General features: G+C 44.7%; 1 protein-coding gene across 1 annotated transcript; it reads left to right on the top strand.

Moving 5' to 3' along the window:
- The first annotated feature begins 567 nt into the window (after window positions 1–567).
- On the top strand, window positions 568–19994 carry MRPS25 (mitochondrial ribosomal protein S25). The gene is made up of 4 exons (XM_079712169.1): window positions 568–811; window positions 11358–11464; window positions 19011–19098; window positions 19738–19994. Exons 1-4 carry the CDS (start codon window positions 678–680, stop codon window positions 19928–19930), a joined length of 522 nt encoding a protein of 173 aa, XP_079568295.1. The 5' UTR covers window positions 568–677; the 3' UTR covers window positions 19931–19994.

Genomic DNA, 19994 nt, shown 5'->3' with positions numbered 1-19994 from the left:
CGTTCTCAGATCAGTAGGAAATGCATCTCATCCACCTTTTGCTTTTCAAGAAATTGAGGTCCAGAGCTCTCAAGTGGCTAAACTAGAAAGGAGTGAGTAGATCCCAAAATCTCCTTTTTTCTTTTTTTTTTCCTTTTTCAAGTCAGGTTTTTAATTTTTTTTAAGTCAATGTTAGAAATTACGCAGTTCTAACCCTTCACTTTAAAACTGGAGAAGTTGAGAGAGCAAAACTGACATATTTGAGGTTGAACAGAAAGTTACTAGCCGACTTGGTGTTCAAACTCAGCTCTCCTGAATTATTTCCTACTGTAAGTTTGTTTTCTGAATGATTGAGTTTGAGCCTATATAAAATATTTTCCCTTGGAGGAGGGGAGAAAGACTTGATTCACAAATCGTGAAAACCTTAACGTTCCAACAGGAGCTTTAACGCGTAGGCGTACGTGCCGGCTCCCACCGCCCCCGCCTAAGGAAAACTCTGCCAGGCAGTACTACAAGTCCCAGGCCGCTCCGCGGCGGGCGCGCTGCCCGCCGGGAGGCATCTCCTGTGAGTCTGCGCGGGAAGTGGAAACCGGCGCGGAGGAGAAGCGGCGCGAGGGCCGCCCGGGCGGCGTCAGTTTGGCTGGTCTCCGCGCTGCTGGGCTCGCGGCCGGCGGTCCGGCCCCTCCGCCGCAGCCGCCATGTCCATGAAGGGCCGCTTCCCTATACGCCGCACCCTGCAGTACCTGGGCCAGGGGGACGTAGTGTTCAAGGACTCGGTGAAGGTCATGACGGTGAACTACAATACGCACGGGGAGCTGGGCGAGGGCGCCAGGTCAGTCCGAGCCGCCGGGTCCCACCAATAACTTGTGAGTCGTTGAGACCTGGCGCTGCGCTGGCGCCAGGGCCCCCATTGCACGGACGGGCAGCTGCCCCGGGTTCCACAGCGGAAGAGGACCTCAGGGCCGCGTCGCGCCGGGTGGGGGCCGCGCTGACGGGGAGGCCGAAGCCTCCTCAGCCACCCGTGCGCCGCGGGCGGCGCGCGGTCCGGGTGGAGCCCAGCCCGGGGCGACCGACCCGCTGGGGTCCGGGCTCTTCCACCTGCTGGCTTTGGGAGAGTTGCTTTTCCTCAGTGTTGCGACCGGGGTGATACCTATGTCCCAGGGCCGATATGGGGGTGCAGTGGGAGGGGTAACAGCAGCTGGCATTTATTGAGTCCTCGTACGTGCAGCGCGTTTCTGAATGCTCCTCGTGCACTAGCTCGTTTGGTTTCTACAGAAACCTCACTGTTCTCTTCACTCCGGGGATGAAGGAACGCAGGAGGTTAAGGAACTGGCTTGTCCAGGGTACCATAGTCAGCTGGTGAGGGGGCGGTTCTGAAAGGGGGCTTCGTTCTCGAAGGACCCATGACCCTTAGAGTGAAGGGACTGTCTGTGAGCTGCGCAGCGGCCCCCACCCCAACTCCTTAATGCTTTTCAGCCCGCAGGAGAGTCGGGACTCATTGAATGGAACTTGCAAGTGAAAGGTTTGAACGGAACCTGAGGCAGCAGCAGTGATTTGGGCTTTTCAGGTGTTAGGCCTAAATTTACTGAGTGCCTGCTGATGCTGGGCCCCGAGCTGTTGCTGGGAATTCAAGTCCTGTCTTTCAGAAACTTTGGGATTGGGTGTGTGGGATGGATCAGAGTGAGACTGGAAGGCAACTCCCTGTGGAGGGTGGTCCCCCCATGGCGGGGCCTTCAGTGCAGGACTGTTCAGGAGAGCCAGCAGCTACCCCCTAGCCGTTTGCTTTCCACAGGTCAACGCAAGCACTTGAACCTACTTGCGTGGGGTCAGCTGGTATGAGGGCTTCCTAGAAGACTCAGTCTTAGGGCTGAATGGGCACCCAGATACTCCTGCATAACCAACTTTGCATCCATCCATCCATCCATCCATCCATCCATCCATCCATCCATCCATCCATCTGCACCAGGAGTCACAGGGCAGAGACCAGGCAGGTACAAAGGAGGGAGACAGTGTGGACGGGCCTGCAGTAAACTGGAAACGTGCCTTGCCTCACGGGGCCATTCACTGCTTGGCTACATCTTAGCTATTTGGGCTCCATGGAAAATTTCTGATTTGTCAAGGAGCCAGAAATTCAGATTTTTATGTAAATCTCTGGTTTTTAAATGGTCGGCCAATCAAAATAGGCCTGTACATACTCGCATGCTCAAGTATTTTATTTTATTTTATTTATTTATTTTTTTTTGATGGTTGCAAGGCAAGTTTTATTATGCTACGGTTGCAGATTATATAGACTAGAAATGGAAGGTTGCCAGATGGTGGTTTACATTATCTATAGACTGTCTCGGCTCAAGGTTAACTTCCCTGGGAGAAAACCCATAAGCCCAGAATCATCCAAAATAACCTGCATGTGCAGGGGGGAGACAGCTTTGCTTGTCTCATTTTACATTCTTTCTGATTTCTGGGCCCTGGTGATTTATCTCCCATGGAATGGAACAAGGAGGGGAACAAGTAGGGACAGTCCCTTCGAGCAGCGGCAGCATGCCTGGCATGTCCGTAGCCTGATCTCAAGGCTGACTGTTTCCCTCAGTTCCCCCTTTTTTATTTATTTATTTATTTATTTTTTTTTATTTTTTGCTTTATCACAAATTTAATCAGTTATATGTATACATATGTTCCCATATCCCCTCCCTTTTGCGTCTCCCTCCCACCCTCCCTATCCCACCCCTCCAGGCGGTCACAAAGCACCGAGCTGATCGCCCTGTGCTATGCGGCTGCTTCCCACTAGCTATCTACCTTACGTTTGGTAGTGTATATATGTCCATGCCGCTCTTTCACTTTGTCACAGCTTACCCTTCCCCCTCCCCATATCCTCAAGTCCATTCTCTAGTAGGTCTGTGTCTTTATTCCTGTCTTACCCCTATGTTCTTCATGACCTTTTTTTTTCTTAAATTCCATATATATGTGTCAGCATACAGTATTTGTCTTTCTCTTTCTGACTTACTTCACTCTGTATGACAGACTCTAGGTCCATCCACCTCATTACAAATAGTTCAATTTCATTTCTTTTTATGGCTGAGTAATATTCCATTGTATGTATGTGCCACATCTTCTTTACCCATTCATCCAATGATGGACACTTAGGTTGTTTCCATCTCCGGGCTATTGTAAATAGGGCTGCTATGAACATTTTGGTACATGTCTCTTTTTGAATTATGGTTTTCTCAGGGTATATGCCCAGTAGTGGGATTGCAGGGTCATATGGTAGTTCTATTTGTAGTTTTTTAAGGAACCTCCATACCGTTCTCCATAGTGGCTGTACCAATTCACATTCCCACCAGCAGTGCAAGAGTGTTCCCTTTTTTCCACACCCTCTCCAGCATTTATTGTTTCTAGATTTTTTGATGATGGCCATTCTGACTGGTGTGAGATGATATCTCATTGTAGTTTTGATTTGCATTTCTCTAATTAGTAAAGATGTTGAGCATCCTTTCATGTGTTTGTTGGCAGTCTGTATATCTTCTGTGGAGAAATGTCTATTTAGGTCTTCTGCCCATTTTTGGATTGGGTTGTTTGTTTTTTTGTTATTGAGCTGCATGAGCTGCTTATAAATTTTGGAGATTAATCCTTTGTCAGTTGCTTCATTTGCAAATATTTTCTCCCATTCTGAGGGTTGTCTTTTGGTCTTGTTTATGGTTTCCTTTGCTGTGCAAAAGCTTTTAAGTTTCATTAGGTCCCATGTGTTTATTTTTGTCTTTATTTCCATTTCTCTAGGAGGTGGGTCAAAAAGGATCTTGCTGTGATTTATGTCATAGAGTGTTCTGCCTATGTTGTCCTCTAAGAGTTTGATAGTGTCTGGCCTTACATTTAGGTCTTTAATCCATTTTGAGCTTATTTTTGTGTATGGTGTTAGGGAGTGATCGAATCTCATACTTTTACATGTCCCTGTCCAGTTTTCCCAACACCACTTATTGAAGAGACTGTCCTTTCTCCACTGTACATTCCTGCCTCCTTTATCAAAGATAAGGTGACCATATGTCCGTGGGTTTATCTCTGGGCTTTCTATCCTGTTCCATTGATCTATCTTTCTGTTTCTGTGCCAGTACCATACTGTCTTGATTACTGCAGCTTTGTAGTATAGTCTGAAGTCAGGGAGCCTGATTCCTCCAGCTCCATTTTTCGTTCTCAAGATTGCTTTGGCTATTCGGGGTCTTTTGTGTTTCCATACAAATTGTGAAATTTTTTGTTCTAGTTCTGTGAAAAATGCCAGTGGTATTTTGATAGGGATTGCATTGAATCTGTAGATTGCTTTGGGTAGTAGAGTCATTTTCACAATGTTGATTCTTCCAATCCAAGAACATGGTACATCTCTCCATCTATTTGTATCATCTTTAATTTCTTTCATCAGTGTCTTATAATTTTCTGCATACAGGTCTTTTGTCTCCTTAGGTAGGTTTATTCCTAGATATTTTATTCTTTTTGTTGCAATGGTAAATGGGAGTGTTTCCTTGATTTCACTTTCAGATTTTTCATCATTAGTATATAGGAATGCCAGAGATTTCTGTGCATTAATTTTGTATCCTGCAACTTTACCAAATTCATTGATTAGCTCTAGTAGTTTTCTGGTAGCATCTTTAGGATTCTCTATGTATAGTATCATGTCATCTGCAAACAGTGACAGCTTTACTTCTTCTTTTCCAATTTGGATTCCTTTTATTTGCTTTTCTTCTCTGATTGCTGTGGCTAAAACTTCCAAAACTATGTTGAATAAGAGTGGTGAGAGTGGGCAACCTTGTCTTGTTCCTGATCTTAGTGGAAATGGTTTCAGTTTTTCACCATTGAGGACGATGCTGGCTGTGGGTTTGTCATATATGGCCTTTATTATGTTGAGGAAAGTTCCCTCTATGCCTACTTTCTGCAGGGTTTTTATCATGAATGGGTGTTGAATTTTGTCGAAAGCTTTCTCTGCATCTATTGAGATGATCATATGGTTTTTCTCCTTCAATTTGTTAATATGGTGTATCACGTTGATTGATTTGCGTATATTGAAGAATCCTTGCATTCCTGGGATAAACCCCACTTGATCATGGTGTATGATCCTTTTAATGTGCTGTTGGATTCTGTTTGCTAGTATTTTGTTGAGGATTTTTGCATCTATGTTCATCAGTGATATTGGCCTGTAGTTTTCTTTCTTTGTGACATCCTTGTCTGGTTTTGGTATCAAGGTGATGGTGGCCTCGTAGAATGAGTTTGGGAGTGTTCCTCCCTCTGCTATATTTTGGAAGAGTTTGAGAAGGATAGGCGTTAGCTCTTCTCTAAATGCTTGATAGAATTCGCCTGTGAAGCCATCTGGTCCTGGGCTTTTGTTTGTTGGAAGATTTTTTATCACAGTTTCAATTTCAGTGCTTGTGATTGGTCTGTTCATATGTTCTATTTCTTCCTGATTCAGTCTTGGCAGGTTGTGCATTTCTAAGAATTTGTCCATTTCTTCCAGGTTGTCCATTTTATTGGCATAGAGTTGCTTATAGTAATCTCTCACGATCTTTTGTATTTCTGCAGTGTCAGTTGTTACTTCTCCTTTTTCATTTCTAATTCTATTGATTTGAGTCTTCTCCCTTTTTTTCTTGATGAGTCTGGCTAATGGTTTATCAATTTTGTTTATCTTCTCAAAGAACCAGCTTTTAGTTTTATTGATCTTTGCTATTGTTTCCTTCATTTCTTTTTCATTTATTTCTGATCTGATTTTTATGATTTCTTTCCTTCTGCTAACTTTGGGATGTTTTTGTTCTTCTTTCTCTAATTGCTTTAGGTGCAAGGTTAGGTTGTTTAGTCGAGATATTTCCTGTTTCTTAAGGTGGGATTGTATTGCTATAAACTTCCCTCTTAGAACTGCTTTTGCTGCATCCCATAGGTTTTGGGTCGTCGTGTCTCCATTGTCATTTGTTTCTAGGTATTTTTTTATTTCCTCTTTGATTTCTTCAGTGATCACTTCGTTATTAAGTAATGTATTGTTTAGCCTCCATGTGTTTGTATTTTTTATAGCTCTTTTCCTGTAATTGATATCTAGTCTCATAGCATTGTGGTCGGAAAAGATACTTGATACAATTTCAATTTTCTTAAATTTACCAAGGCTTGATTTGTGACCCAAGATATGATCTATCCTGGAGAATGTTCCATGAGCACTTGAGAAAAATGTGTATTCTGTTGTTTTTGGATGGAATGTCCTATAAATATCAATTAAGTCCATCTTGTTTAATGTATCATTTAAAGCTTGTGTTTCCTTATTTATTTTCATTTTGGATGATCTGTCCATTGGTGAAAGTGGGGTGTTAAAGTCCCCTACTATGATTGTGTTACTGTCGATTTCTCCTTTTATGGCTGTTAGTGTTTGCCTTATGTATTGAGGTGCTCCTATGTTGGGTGCATAAATATTTACAATTGTTATATCTTCTTCTTGGATCGATCCCTTGATCATTATGTAGTGTCCTTCTTTGTCTCTTCTAGTAGTCTTTATTTTAAAGTCTATTTTGTCTGATATGAGAATTGCTACTCCAGCTTTCTTTTGGTTTCCATTTGCATGGAATATCTTTTTCCATCCCCTTACTTTCAGTCTGTATGTGTCTCTAGGTCTGAAGTGGGTCTCTTGTAGACAGCATATATATGGGTCTTGTTTTTGTATCCATTCAGCCAATCTGTGTCTTTTGGTGGGAGCGTTTAGTCCATTTACATTTAAGGTAATTATCGATATGTATGTTCCTATTCCCATTTTCTTAATTGTTTTGGGTTCGTTATTGTAGGTCTTTTCCTTCTGTTGTGTTTCTTGCCTAGAGAAGTTCCTTTAGCATTTGTTGTAAAGCTGGTTTGGTGGTGCTGAACTCTCTCAGCTTTTGCTTGTCTGTAAACGTTTTAATTTCTCCATCAAATCTGAATGAGATCCTTGCTGGGTAGAGTAATCTTGGTTGCAGGTTTCTCTCCTTCATCACTTTAATTATGTCCTGCCACTCCCTTCTGGCTTGTAGAGTTTCTGCTGAGAGATCAGCTGTTATCCTGATGGGGATTCCCTTGTGTGTTATTTGTTGTTTTTGCCTTGCTGCTTTTAATATGATTTCTTTGTGTTTAAGTTTTGACAGTTTGATTAATATGTGTCTTGGCGTATTTCTTCTTGGATTTATTCTGTATGGGACTCTCTGTGCCTCCTGGACTTGATTAACTATTTCCTTTCCCATATTAGGGAAGTTTTCAACTATAATCTCTTCAAATATTTTCTCAGTCCCTTTCTTTTTCTCTTCTTCTTCTGGAACCCCTATAATTCGAATGTTGGTGCGTTTAATGTTGTCCCAGAGGTCTCTGATATTGTCCTCTGTTCTTTTCATTCTTTTCTCTTTATTTTGCTCTGCATTAGTTATTTCCACTATTTTATCTTCCACCTCACTTATCCGTTCTTCTGCCTCAGTTATTCTGCTATTGATCCCATCTAGAGTATTTTTCATTTCATTTATTGTGTTTTTAATCGATGCTTGATTCATCTTTAGTTCTACTAGGTCCTTGTTAACTGTTTCTTGCATTTTGTCTATTCTATTTCCAAGATTTTGGATCATCTTTACTATCATTATTCTGAATTCTTTTTCAGATAGACTGCCTATTACCTCTTCATTTGTTAGGTCTGGTGGGTTTTTATCTTGCTCCTTCTCCTGCTGTGTGTTTTTCTGTCTTCTCATTTTGCTTATGTTACTGTGTTTGGGGTCTCCTTTTTGCCGGCTGCAGGTTCGTAGTTCCTGTTGTTTTTGGTGTCTGTCCCCAGTGGCTAAGGTTGGTTTAGTGGGTTGTGTAGGTTTCCTGGTCGAGGGGACTAGTGCCTGTGTTCTGGTGGATGAGGCTGGATCTTGTCTTTCTGGTGGGCAGGTCCACGTCTGGTGGTGTGTTTTGGGGTGTCTGCAGACTTTTTATGATTTTAGGCCACCTCTCTGCTAATGGGTGGCGTTGTGTTCCTGTCTTGCTAGTTGTTTGGCATAGGGTGTCCAGCACTGTAGCTTGCTGGTCGTTGAGTGAAGCTGGGTGCTGGTGTTGAGATGGAGATCTCTGGAAGATTTTCGCCGTTTGATATTATGTGGAGCTGGGAGGTCTCTTGTGGACCAGTGTCCTGAAGTTGGCTCTCCCACCTCAGAGGCACAGTACTGACTCCTGGCTCCTCAATTTGGGATGATTTGTTGTCTATTCATGTATTCCACAGATGCAGGGTACATCAAGTTGATTGTGGAGCTTTAATCCGCTGCTTCTGAGGCTGCTGGGAGAGGTTTCCCTTTCTCTTCTTTGTTCTCACAGCTCCCGGGTCTCAGCTTTGGATTTGGCCCCGCCTCTGCGTGTAGGTCGCCGGAGGGCGTCTGTTCTTCGCTCAGACAGGAAAGGGTTAAAGGAGCAGCCTCTTCGGGAACTCTGGCTCACTCAGGCCGGGCGGGAGGGAGGGGCACGGAGTGCGGGGCGAGCCTGCAGCGGCAGAGGTCGGCGTGACGTTGCACCAGCCCGAGGCGCGCCGTGCGTTCTCCCAGGGAAGCCGCCCCTGGATCCCGGGACCCCGGCAGTGGCGGGCTGCTCAGGCTCCCGGAAGGGCGGTGTGGACAGTGACCTGCGCTCGCACACGGGCTTCTTGGCGGCGGCAGCAGCAGCCCCAGCGTCCCACGCCCGTCACTGGGCTCCGCGCTTTCAGTCGCGACTCGCGCCCGTCTGTGGAGCCCCTTTAAGCAGCGCTCTTAATCCTCAAGTATTTTAATACTCTCTGGGTAAATAGGCGCCAAACAGCCATTCTGTGTTTCATTGTTCCTAGTGATAAGGGCTTGGCTGTCCCCCTGGTGCCCTTTGGGTGTGAGCCTGTCAGACTTGCTCTTTGTAGCCCCACCGGCCTTTCTTTGCTTGTTCATGTGCCCTCAGCACTTCATCTGGCCCTGCATCCCAAGTGCCAGTGGCCAGTACAGCACCGGGCTAGCAAGTCTTAGGGTATCTGCTGGGTGTGTGGGGAGCTGCCTTATTCAGAGTCTGAGAGCTAAGTTCCTCCTCACCTCTGCCAGGTGTTTTTGCCTTTAAGATGCAATGGGAGAAGTAACAGCTGCTGGAATTTATGAGTTCTTTGTCCAGGCTTGCGCCTCAGGATCCAGGTGAATTTGATAATGATGGAGCCCAATGCTCACAGCCCTGATTCTTTGACTTACTGGTCATGTGACCCAGGGCACTTTACTTTTCTGGCCATTTTTTAAAAATTAATTAATTTATTTATTTTTGGCTGCGTTGGGTCTTCGTTGCTGTACGCGGGCTTTCTCTAGTTGTGAAGCCCTGCATGTGTCTTTTTGAATTATGGTTTTCTCTTGGTATATGCCCAGTAGTGGGATTGCTGGGTCATATGGTAATTATTTTTAGTTTTTTAAGGAACCTCCATACTGTTCTCCATAGTGGCTGTATCAATTTACATTCTCACCAACAGTCCAAGAGGGTTCCCTTTTCCCCACACCAGCATTTATTGTTTGTAGATTTTCTGATGATGCCCATTCTAACCCGTGTGAGGTGATACTCATTGTAGGTGATACCTCATTGTTTTTTAAAAATTTATTTATCTATTTATTTATTTTTGGCTACGTTGGGTCTTCGTTGCGGCGCGCAGGCTCAGTAGTTGTGGTACACGGCTTAGTTGCTCTGCGGCATGTGGGATCTTCCTGGGCTCGATTTGTGTCCCCTGCTTTGGCAAGCGGATTCTTAACCACTGTGCCGCCAGGGAAGCCCCTCATTGTAGTTTTGATTTGCATTTCCCTAATAATTAGTGATGTTGAGTATCTTTTCACGTGCTTCTTGGCCATCTGTATGTCTTCTTTGGAGAAATGTCTACGTAGGTCTTCTGCCCATTCTTTGATTGTTTTTTTTTTTATATTGAGCTGCATGAGCTGTTTGTCTGTTTTGGAGATTAATCCTTTGTTCATTGCTTCGTTTGCAAGTATTTTCTCCCATTCTGAGAGTTGTCTTTTCGTCTTGTTTATGGTTTCCTTTGCTGTGCAAAAGCTTTTTTTTTTTTTTTTTTTTTGCGGTACGCGGGCCTCTCACTGTTGTGGCCTCTCCCGCTGCGGAGCACAGGCTCCGGACGCGCAGGCTCAGCGGCCATGGCTCACGGGCCCAGCTGCTCCGCGGCATGTGGGATCTTCCCGGACCGGGGCACGAACCCGCGTCCCCTGCATCGGCAGGCAGACTCTCAACCACTGCGCCACCAGGGAAGCCCTGTGCAAAAGCTTTGAAGTTTCATTAGGTCCCATTTGTTTATTTTTGTTTTTATTTCCATTTCTCTAGGAGGAGGGGCAAAACAAGATCTCGCTGTGATTTATGTCCAAGAGTGTTCGTCCAATGTTTTCCTCTAAGAGTTTTATAGTGCCTGGTCTTACATTTAGGTCTTTAACCCATTTGGAGTTTATTTTTGTGTATGGTGTTAGGGAGTGTTCTAATTTCATTCTTTTTTATATATATAAATTTATTGATTTTTAATTTTTAAATTTTTGGCTGCGTTGGGTTTTAGTTGCCACACATGGGCTTTCTCTGGTTGTGGTGAGCGGGGGCTACTCTCTGTTGCGGTGCACAGGCTTCTCGTTGCAGTGGCTTCTCTTGTTGTGGAGCACGGGCTCTAGGCACACGGGCTTCCGTAGTTGTGGCACGCGGGCTCAGTAGTTGTGGTACTTGAGCTCTAGAGCACAGGCTCAGTAGTTGTGGCTCACGGGCTCTAGAGCACAGGCTCAGTAGTTGTGGCGCACGGGCTTAGTTGCTTCGCGGCATGTGGGATCTTCCCCAAGCAGGGCTCGAACCCGTGTCCCCTGCATTGGCAGGCGGACTCTCAACCACTGCGCCACCAGGGAAACCCTATCTGTGTTTTAAACCTTCTGAGTTTAGAGGTTTCTCCACTCCTAGATTGTAAAAGTATTCCCCATGTTTGTTTTCATGGTTTCCTTTATTTTTAAATTGTGGTATAATTTACATAAAGTGCTCACCTGTAGATACACAGCTTCTCATGTGAGTACACTGTGCAGCTGTCACACCAGTCAAGACTGAGGACATTTCATGGTTTCATTTTTATATTTATACTTCTGTTTTGGTGAGTTTTAGGCTAATATGCAACGTGAGATAGGGATATAGATTTCTTTTCCCTAAAATGACAAACCAAGAGTCCCAACACCCACATTGAGACAACACGTTAGTGGATTCCTGAGACCTGCTTTTCCTACCTCCACCTTTTCGGGGGCGGTCAGGGTCCTCTTAGAATCTGATGAGAGTTCTGGACTTTCTCTTTAGAAGAATACACAGGTGCATACAATTTTCGGTTAAAAACTCTCATGGGTTTAATTTCTTCTGTTTTGCAGGAAATTTGTGTTTTTCAACATACCTCAGATCCAGTACAAGAACCCCTGGGTACAGATCATGATGTTTAAGAACATGACGCCAACACCCTTTCTGCGGTTCTATTTAGGTGAGTGCAGGACCCTCTGCCGTGGCCCAGGCCTGACTTTCCTCCCATGTTCCTCCTGTGTGGCAGTCAGCGGGGGCTGAGATGGGAGCACTTGTAAACCTACGTTGGTCCTGTCACCTTGGCTCCTATACCTGGCACACAGTGACTGCGCAGATCTGGTCTGTCCCTCTCCAGCCGCATCTCCTGTTGCTGCCACATCTCCTACATACGCCTCATGTCACGTGGGCTAGTCTTCCCAGATTCCCTTGCCGCACTGTGCTTTGTTGCCTTTGCTCATGTCGGTTCCTTTGCTGGAAATCCCCTTTCTACTTTTCTTTGCTTAATTAAAAAATAAATCCTTTGGGACTCAGCTTGGGCACCATTTCACTCAGGAAACCTTACCTGCACCTTAGATTGGCCTCTCCCTTCTCTCAGGGCACGTCTCTCAGTGCTGGCCACATTCTCTTGAACAGTGTATGTGTCTGCGTGTGTCCTCTATGGACCATATGCATTTACGTGATGCTCTCCTGTCCCTGTGAGGAGCAAACATGAAGATTTATTCAGTTAAATTGGGCTCAGTGCCTGGAAGTCAGAAGACCATATGTTCTAGCCCAACTCTCTACTCAGTCATTCTGATCCTGAGAGAGTAATGTTCCCACTTACATATTTCTGGGGGAAGGCCAAACATCTTCCTTACACGGCTACGAGAATCAAATGAAGTATAGACTGGGAAATTCGTCAGGAAAGAAAATGATGATGTTCTTTCATTCATTCAGCAAATATGTATCAAGTTCCTGTTAGGACCCAGGCACTGTTCTAGGTGCTTGGGGTGTCAGGGAGCCATACGAAGAAAGATCTCTAGCCTTGTAGAGATGATATTCCAGCAGGAGGAGATAGAATGAACAAGAAACTCAATAACATGGTTTGTTAGAAGATGAGTGCTATGCAGAAAAGAAAATTAGAGCAAGGTGGAGGCAAGGAGAATGGTGGTGGTTGGCAATTTCGTGTATATATTTCGTGTTGGCGTTTTAAAAAATTAACTTTATTGAGGTATAATTTACCCATAATAAAATGGACAGGTCTTACGTGCATGGAGTGATGAGTTCTGATAGATGTGACGGGCCTGTGTCACTGTTTCCCAGTGAAGACCCAAAAAGTCTCCCAGTACTGCTTTCCACTTACCAGTTCCCACTCCCAAGGGGAGCAACCACTGTTAGCAGTTCTTTTCTTTTTTTGGCCGCACTGTACAGCTTGTGGGATCTTAGTTCCCCGACCAGGGATTGAACCCGGGCCCTCAGCAGTGAGCACAGAGTCCTAACCACTGGGGCCGCCAGGGAATTCCCTCTGTTAGCAGTTCTTTCACCATGGACTGGTTAGTTTTGTTTCAGAACCTAATATAGAATCTCACAGTATATGTTCTTTTGTGTCTGGTTTTCACTTGTCTTTTCGAGATTCATCCACGTTATCTGTATCAGTAGCTTATTCATTTTTATTGCTGCGTAGTGCTCCATTATCAGAACATACCACAGTTTATCCATTCACTTGTTGATGAACATTCGGGTTTTCTATAGATGCCAAGACAGAGTTACAAGTATGAGGTTTATTGGAGATGGGGGGCAGGCAGGGAGAGTCTTCAGATGGCAAAGCACGTCTGACATCTCTGGAAGGAGGTCTGGCCAGGAGACGCCTCAGATGAGAAAGTCGGGGCCGGTCAGTAGGAAGCTCTGGCTGCGTGTTGGGCAGAAGCGGCAGGTCCTGGACGGGGACCTGGGAGAGCCGGGTGCGCTTGGCTCTGCTTCTGCAGTGGGTCCCAGAGACTCCTCCAAGGAGGGTCTTGCTCGAGGGGGGGTGTTAGCGGCTGCCTGCCGAGGGTGGTTTTGGGAAGGTGCATGTCTCTGTGGACCTAGGTGTTCAGTTCTCCTGGGCACAGGCTCAGGATGGGCTTGCTGGGTCACAGCATAGGCACGTGACCTTCTTAGAAACCACCCAGACAGGCCTCCAAAATGGTTATGCCATTTGTCCCTGCAGTCCGCAGGGTGAGGGGTCCTGCTGGCCCCCCGTCGTCACCCAAACTGGTCCTGTTGCTCATCTGCATTTCCTGTGGCTGCTGTAAGATCACCACGAGGTTGGTAGCTTAAAGCAATACAGATTTCTCATCTTAGTTTTGTAGGTTTGAAGTCCAACATGGGCTAAAATCAAGGTGTTCACAGAGCCTTCCTTCCTGGAGGCACTAGGGTGAATCCGTTTCCATGCCTTTTCCAGCTTCTAGAGGCCCCCACGTTCTCAATTTATTTATTTTTAAATTCTTTCTTTCTGTCTTATTTTTGGCTGTGTTGGGTCTAAGTTGCTGTGCGTGGGCTTTCTGTAGTTCCGGTGAGTGGGGGCTGCTGTTCTTTGTGGTGCGCGGGCTTCTCATTGCGGTGGCTTTTCTTGTTGCGGAGCACGGGCTCTAGGCGTGCGGGCTTCAGTAGTTGTGGCTCACAGGCTGTAGAGCGTGCTCAGTAGTTGTGGTGTGTGGGCTTAGTTGCTCTGCGGCATGTGGGATCTTCCCGGACCAGGGCTTGAACCCATGTCCCCTGTACTGGCAGGCGGATCCTTAACCACTGCGCCACGAGGGAGGCCCGAGACCCCCACACGCTTTGGTTCGTGGTCCCTTCATCCTCGAAGCCAGCTGCGTTCGTGCCTGGCCCTCTCCAACAGTCACACGTTCCTCTGACCACAGCCCAGGAGGGTCTCCAACTTTAAGGACCTTGTGATTAATGGGGCTGCCAGATTATCCAGGAGAATCTCCCCATTTCTGGGTCCTTAGGTTTAATTTCATCTGCAGAGGCCCCTTGGCCATGTCAGGTGTTATATTCACAATTCTGGGGGACTAGGGGGTACCTTTGGGGGCCATTCTTCTCATCACATAAGTCTTTTCAGCCATTCCAGTGCCTGTATATCTCCTTGACATTTTAATTTGCATTTCCCTATATCTTTCCATGTGCTTATTGGCCATTCATTTATTTCTTTTGTAAAGAGTCTGTTTGGATCTTTTGTCCATTAAAAAAAAAAGTGGGGGCTCTTTTCTTGTTGAGTTGTTTATATATTCTGGATTCAGTTCCTTTGTCAGATGTATTGTGAATATTTTCTGTCTATGGCTGCCTTTTCATTTTCTTAATGGTGCCTTTTGAAGAGCAGAAGTTTTAATTTTGATGAATTCTAGCTTATCAGTTGTTTTCTTTTTTTTTTTTTTTTTTTTTTGCGGTACGCGGGCCTCTCACTGCTGTGGCCTCTCCCATTGCGGAGCACAGGCTCCGGACACGCAGGCTCAGCGGCCGTGGCTCACGGGCCCAGCCGCTCCGCGGCATGTGGGATCTTCCCGGACCGGGGCACGATCCCGTATCCCCTGCATCGGCAGGTGGACTCTCGACCACTGCGCCACCAGGGAAGCCCTCAGTTGTTTACTTTTATGTTTAGTACTTTTTGTGTCCTGTCCAAGAAATCTCTGCCTACCCCAAAGTCACAAAGATTTTTCTCCTGTGTTTCAAAACTGGGAGAGTCCTAGATTTACATTTAGGTCTATGGTCTCGTTATTTGTGTATTAAGTGAGATAAGGATTGAGGTTCATTTTAGGTGTTTTAGATTTGGGATATTCAGCTGTTATAGCACCATTTGTTGAAAGACAATCCTTTCCTTTATTTAGTTTCCTTGGCACCTTTGTCAGAAAAATTGACCATGAATGGATAAACAAAATCTGTATATTCATTCAGTGGAATATTATTTAACCATAAAAAGGAATGAAGTACTGGCACATGCTACAACACGGATGAACCTTGAAAACATGCCAACGGAAAGAAGGCAGGTGCAAAAGGCCACACAGTGTGTGATTCCATTTGTGTGAGGTGTCCAGAACAGACAAAGCCATAGGGATAGGAAGTGGTTGTCAGGGGCTGGGGCTGGGGTGGTGTGGGGAATAGGAAGTGACTGCTTAATGGGTACAGGGTTTCTGTTTGGGGTCATGAGAAAGTGCTGGAACCTAGATAGTGGTGATGTATGCACAACATTGTGAGGGCATTAAAAACCACCAAATTTTACACTTTAAGCTGGTTAAAATGGGAGAATTCCCTGGAAGTCCAGTGGTTAGGACTCCGTGCTTTCACTGCCAAGGGAGCGGTTTTAATCCCTGGTCAGGGAACTAAGATCCTGCAAGCCGAATGGCACAGCAAAAAAAAAAAAAAGAAGAAGAAGTATAATTGATGTACAGTAATATTATATGTTACAGGTGTACAATATAGTGATTCACAATTTTTAAAGGTTATACTCCATTTATAGTTGTTATAAAATATTGGCTATATTCCCCATGTTGTACAGTATATCTTTGTAGCTTATTTTATATATAATAGTTTGTACCTCTTACTCACCTACCCGTATGTTTCCCCTCCCTCCTTCCCTCTCCCCACTGGTAACCACTAGTTTGTTCTGTGAGTCTGTTTCTTTTTTGTTATATTCACCAGTCTGTTGTATTTTTTAGATTCCACAAATAAGTGCTATCATACAGTATTTGTCTCTGTCTAACTTAATTTCACTTAGCATCATGCCCTCCAAGCCCATCTATGTTGCTGCAGATGGCAAAATTTCATTCTTTTTTATGGCTAAGTAATATCCCATTGTGTGTGTGTGTATAGTACATCTTTATCCATTCATCTGTTGATGGGCATTTAGGATGCTTCCATATCTTGGCAATTATAAATAATGCTGCTATAAATATTGGGATGCATGTATCTTTTTGAATTAGTGTGTTTTTTTTCAGGTATATACTCAGGAGTGGAATTGCTGGGTCATGTGGTGGTTCTATTTTTAGTTTTTTTGAGAAACCTCCATACTGTTTTCCATAGTAGCTGCACCGATTTACATTCCCACCAACAGTGTACAAGGGTCCCCTTTTCTCCACATCCTCACCAACCTTTGTTATTTGTGGTCTTTTTGATGAATGCCATTCTGACAGGTGTGAGGTGATATGTCATTGTGGTTTTGAGTTGCATTTCCCTGATGATTAGGTATCTTGAGCATCTTTTAATGTGCCTGTTGGCCATCTGCATTTCCTTTTGGAAAAATGTCTATGCAGTTCTCCTGCCCATTTTTTAATCAGGTTAAGTATTTATTTATTTACTTGGCTGTGCCAGGTGTTTGTTGCCACATGTGGGATCTTTTAGTTGCGGCATGCGAACTCTTAGTTGCAGCATGGGGGATCTAGTTCCCTGACTAGGGATCGAACCTGGGCCCCCTGCATTGGGAGCACAGAGTCTTAATCACTGGACCACCAGGGAAGTCCCTCATTTTGTTTTATGTTTTCCTTTGCTGTACAGACGCTTTTAAATTTAATTAGGTCCCATTTGTTTATTTTTGCTTTTATTTCCTTTGTTTTAGGAGACAGATCCCCAAAAAATATTGCTACGATTTATTTCAAAGAGTGTTCTATGTTTTTTCTAGGAATTTTATGGTAGCTAGTGTTTATATTTAGGTCTTTAATCCATATTAAGTTTATTTTTGTAGATGGTGTTAGAAAATGTTTTAATTTCATTCTTTTACATGTAGGTGTCCAGTTTTCTCAGCACCACTTATTGAAGAGAGTGTCTTTTCTCCATTGTATGTTCTTGCCTTTTTTCTGGTAGATTAATTGACCATAAATGTGTGGGTTTATTTCTAGGCTCCCTATTCTGTTCCACTGGTCTATGTGTCTGTTTTTTTGTGCCAGTACCTTGCAGTTTTTGAATACTGTAGCATTCTGGTGTAGTCTGAAGCCAGAGAGCATGATTCCTCCAGCTCTGTTCTTCTTTCTTAAGATTGTTTTGGCTATTCGATTTTATTTCTGAACTCTTCATCCTCTTTAACTGATCTATATGTCTGTCCTTATGCTAATAGCACACTGTCTTGGTTTTTGTAATTCATAATATGTCTTAAGATCGGGAAGTGTAAATCCAACTTTGTTCCCCACCCCCCCTTTTTTTTCCAAGATTAATTTGGCCCTTGTAGGTTCTTTGCATTTCCATATTGACTTTAAAATCTGCTTGCCAGTTTCTAGAAAAAGAGCTTGCTGGGATTTTGTTCAGAATTATATTATAGATCACTGAGGATAATGGACATTAAAAAAAATAAATTTATTTATTTTTGGCTGCATTGGGTCTTTGTTGCGGTGCGAGGGCTTCTCATTGCAGTGGCTTCTCTTGTTGCAGAGCATGGGATCTAGGCGCGCGGGCTCAGTATTTGTGGTGCACGAGCTGTAGGCGCGCAGGCTCAGTAGTTGTGGTGCACAGGCTTAGTTGCTCCGTGGCATGTGGGATCTTCCTGGACCAGGGCTCGAACCCATGTCCGCTGCATTGGCAGGCGGATTCTTAATCACTGCGCTGCCAGGGAAGTCCCTGGACATTTTAATAATATTGAGTATGTTTTGTGACTATTGTAAATGGTATTTTTAAATTTTTCATTTTTCAGTTCTTTGGTCAGCACCAAACAACTTTGTAGAAGTACAGCTGATTTTGTACATGGGCCTTGTGTCTTGCAATCTTGGTAATTCATATTTCTAGAAGTTTTTATTTTCTAAATTCCTTAGGATTTTCTACATACACAATCGTTACATCTGCAAATAAAATTCTTCCTTTCCAATCATTTAATTTCTTTTTTGTGTGTCTTAATTCACTAGCTGATGTGGCTGTAAGATTTTCCATTTTTACCAGGAATTTAGGAAAGTTCCAGTTACTCTGCATCCTCACTAACACTTGGTATTGTGTTTAAAAAATTTTTAGCCACCTTAATATCTCACTGGTTTTATTTTGTATTTTCCTAATGACTGATGATATTGAGTATCTTTTCATGTGCTTATTATTATCCATTTTTGTTGTTGTTAAATGTTTATTCAGATATTTTGCCCATTTTTTCTTTGGATTGTCTTTTTGACATTGAATTGTGAGAGTTCTTTAGTCAGGATACAAGTCCTTTATCAGATATATGCTCTTCTTCCTCACTGAGTTGTCTTGTCATCTTTGCTGAAAATAAGTTGACCATAAATTTAGACTCAGTTCAGTTCCATTTCTATAGGCTGTTCTTTTGCTCAGTACCACACTGACTTGATTACTGTAGCCTGTGGTAAAATTGAAATTGGGAAGTGAATGTTCTCCCTTTTTCTTGTTTGTCAAGGTTGTTTTGGCTGTTTTGGGTCCTCTGCATGAATTTTAGGCTCAATTTCTCAGTTTCTACAAAAACACCTGCTAGGATTTTTGGTGGGGATTGACTGAATCCATAGACTGATGGGGTAGGATTGCCATCTTAACAATACTAAATCTTTCTATCGATGAACATGGAGTTTCTATTTAAAATAGTATGTATGCTTTTCTACATACCTAAAGTTTATGTATGCTCACATCTAAAGAAATACGGAAAAAGGGCAGCATAATTGGTTACATAAACACTTACTTGACTGTTAAAATGTTTCTCCTCTAAAAGCAAACCCCAAATCACCACCATTTGAGGCCAGGCAGTGCCTTGCTGTGTTCTCAGCTTTCTTCCCCCCCCTTCCTCCTGTTTCCAGATTCTGGGGAGCAAGTCCTTGTGGACGTGGAGACCAAGAGCAATAAGGAGATCATGGAGCACATCAAAAAGATTCTGGGGAAGAATGAGTGAGTTGTTGGGCTTGATCTGGAGGGGTGCAAACGTCTTGGCCCAGAGATGTGGGAGGGAGGAGATGGGCGCGCTGGGAGGGGTGTTGAGAGGGCGGACTCTGGCAGGAGCCTCGGATGTTGACCAGAGAGTGGGCCGGAGTCTGTGCGCCCGAACCTCTGAGCTGCACCTCCCTGCACCGTGAAGATAAAGATGGTCCTTTCCTCCTGGGTCCACGGGGAGCCGAGAGGCATCTGAAACGCGCGCCCTTATGGCTGTGACCATGTCCCTCTTGGGGAATTTCAGCTTGGAGTTAGTGGGTGACCAACCCCAGGGCCTGCTGTGACACATTCCTTTTCTTCCCGTGAATGGAGGCAGGGAAGATGGGAAAGTCTGTCTTGAGAAAGTGCACGAAGGCACTTCCAGGCCCCTTGGTCCTGATTGCGTGTCCTCAGAGCTGGGGTCACCCCTTGCTACCCTTCACCGGGCTGCAGGCCTTCCTGTGCACCCCCCAGCCCCGGAGGCCCGGGGGGAGTGGGGAGCAGCGTAGGAGGTCTCCCTGGCAGATGCTGGGGCTCACTGGGCTGAGAAGTCTCCCACTTCCCAGCGGCTTGGAGCCGTGTCACCCACGCCTTGTTGCTGTCTGTGTTCTTTGGCAGGGAAACCCTCGAGAGAGAGGCGCAGGAGAAAAAACAGCTTTCTCACCCAGCCCACTTCGGTCCCCGAAAGTACTGCCTGCGGGAGTGCATCTGTGAGGTGGAGGGGCAGGTGCCCTGCCCGGGCCTGGTGCCATTGCCCAGGGAAATGACAGGGAAGTACAAAGCCGCTCTGAAAGCCAGTGCCCAAGACTGAGGCCCCAGGAAAGCCCCTGGTCCTGTTCCCCGAGAGACTGAAAATCTCTTTGCAATAAAAGGGT

Source organism: Hyperoodon ampullatus (genome assembly GCF_949752795.1).
Source record: "Hyperoodon ampullatus genome assembly, chromosome: 10".
NCBI lineage: Eukaryota > Metazoa > Chordata > Mammalia > Artiodactyla > Ziphiidae > Hyperoodon > Hyperoodon ampullatus.
The sequence above is the reverse complement of the archived record's forward strand: the minus strand, read 5'-3'. Positions and strand labels throughout refer to the sequence as shown.